We start from the raw sequence: 2,463 nt of genomic DNA on the forward strand, positions 1-2,463 counted from the left end.
TTTCATGGATACTGGAGGAGAAATAAAGGACCACGGCATCCCAAAAGTGGGAATCGAACACGTGAGTACATGACCTCTTACTTTGAGATCGAGAATGATATTGTTGCATTAAACCTCGTTTCCCGACTACATATGGTGCTTACTACATGGACATCTCTCCTTTTCCTTTTGGCGAAAATTATGATATTGTGGAATTTCTTATTAAACAGATCATTTAGTAAATTCATTGAAAGTATTTCGGCACCCTCGAGCGGTAATTAGTCTCAGCAAGAACTAGAAGAATATGTTGGCATGGCAAAAGCCGATACTATAATGGAGTTATGGCACGCACGATTCCTATGGATGATCGGAAAAGAACTAATTGTTTCCTCTTTATTCTCAGAAATCAAAAGTAAATCAACTCTGTTTTTTATTTACTTAGAGTTCATTCGGAAGTGAGGTGGGAGATTTTATAGTCACTTTTTCAAATAATTTTAAGTATATTTGGTATTTAGTGAGAGTTTTTTAAATCACGATTTTGGTCGAAATTGCTGTTGCAAACGTGATTTGCTCAAACAAATTAATAAGTGCTTATGAAATCTGTTTCTACTTATTATGTTTCAAGTATTAATAATTATCTTTTATTACTTTCAGTAGTTTTAAATTAGTTTCATACAAGCACTTAACTTATTCTAAAATCAGCACTTAATTTTCAGTAATTTTATTTCAATACTTTTTCATAGGTAACACCACTCTCAAACCAAGCCTTAGTATGTAAAACTGTGCTTAACCTTCAACTATGGAGTTACGAGGCTCGCACAGCAATGCATCAGTATTCAGCGCTCGGATTCACGGATGCGAATTCAAGCAACTCTTCATCATGCCCACACAAGGCCATGTCCGCCTCGCTCAGGGTCAACCAGACCTCGATCCCCTCCCCGTCCGGAGTGTTCATCAGCACGATAATGTTCTTGAACTCCGCATTCGCGACGCTCGCCCAGGTGGGCTTCCCCCAACCGAAGTCCGCCGTGTACAGCGGGAACTTGCACCAGCTGCTGCAGCTGTAGAAGTTTACCCGTTCATTTGCCAGCAGCACCCCGTAATCTCTTGCGGTTTCCAATGTTGCAGGGACCCCATGTTCCCCTAGAAGTTGTTCGATATACTGCTGCTGGCGCTCCCGGATTCCATTCCGCAGATGAAATACTAATGCTTGCAGCTTCAGCTCGGTCTCTTCCGTTTTCGCTTTGAAGTATGTCACCATGTTCCCCGCAGAGTTGTTTGGCAGTGGCGGATAGACGCGTTTCCGCAAGTTCACCATTTGTGCCAGGACAGTCTGTTTTGGACCTGACCTGAGGTCGGAGTTCTTCCATGAAGCCGTGGCAGCAGATTTCCATACAAGGGCCGTCACAGCTTCTACAGCAGTGGGCCGTGGGACGTCATCACTGGCGGCTCGGGCTTTAAGGGCGGCAATCCTTGAGGATTGGATGACAAACCGCCCCGTGATGCACTTCGTTCTTGGCATATCTACTGTGGGTAGTGAACTCAAGTAGTCCACTGGCGGGAACATTGACGAGAGACGATACTCGGGAAGGACGATCTCCCTCGACCCCCGAGCTTCTCCAGCCCAGGCATTGATGAAAGTGCTCAGGGTGGCCGCGTCAGTGAGCTTGTGCGAAACGCAAGCCCCGATCACGAGCCCTCCGCACTTGAAGAAGTTTGCCTGCACGAGGAGCAGGGGCGCATCCCGAGCATTCGAGTGATAAATTTGAACCGGAAGAAACCTCTCGAGGACCGTCGCATCAGGTCGTGTAAGGATGTCGGAGAGGCAGCACCCAACCTCAGCCTCTATGAACTCAGCCCCCTCGTCATTGCATTCGATCGACAAGTTGTTCGTGATCCTCCCTGCAAGAGGGTAGAAGTGGATGAGAGTTTTGGACAGGGAAGACTTCAGCCTCCCGGTCGTCTGGTCAAGATTGCGACAGTCCGCATAGTAGAGGAGCAGAGGAGTGTAAAGATTCGGGTTGAGCTGATCGAAGAGCGAGAGCTTGAAGCTTCTGAGCTCAGCCGGCGTAGGAGAAGACGGTTTGATGGTTTCTCTCCTGACGATCTGAACTTTCACCTCCATTTCCTTCCCTTCCTTGTCCTCCCCAGCGGTGAGTTCAAGAACGGTTCCCTTAGATAAATGTGAAGCCGCCTGAAGGTTCCGACGCCAAAATTGACAATTAGCAGACACTTTTTGACATAGAAAATATCACAGAATTTGCTTGTAAGTAAACTAATAATTCTCGAGAAACAAACAAAATAGCAAACTGGACCAATTACATATCTTCCTCCTTTGCAAAAGCAGAGAGCCGAAGGTGATAGATTAGATGGTCCCTGGCCCAGTATGCTTACAAAATGTCAACTTTTTATTTTTGTAATAACAAATAAAAAAACAATCAAGGTATAGAGGCCTCGGCTTAGACTTGTACACCGAAAATGAAA

At 45.6% G+C, this 2,463-nt stretch overlaps 1 protein-coding gene across 1 annotated transcript; it reads right to left on the reverse strand.

Annotated features, from left to right (window-relative positions):
* Positions 1-666: 666 nt before the first annotated feature.
* Positions 667-2,198, reverse strand: LOC116209882 (BAHD acyltransferase At5g47980-like). Its single transcript, XM_031543629.1, has one exon. The coding sequence runs from the start codon at positions 2,102-2,104 to the stop codon at positions 809-811; it is 1,296 nt and encodes a 431-aa protein (XP_031399489.1). The 5' UTR covers positions 2,105-2,198; the 3' UTR covers positions 667-808.
* Between the last annotated feature and the right edge of the window lie 265 nt (positions 2,199-2,463).

This window comes from Punica granatum, chromosome 6 (assembly GCF_007655135.1).
Source record: "Punica granatum isolate Tunisia-2019 chromosome 6, ASM765513v2, whole genome shotgun sequence".
In the NCBI taxonomy this organism is placed as follows: Eukaryota; Viridiplantae; Streptophyta; class Magnoliopsida; order Myrtales; family Lythraceae; genus Punica; species Punica granatum.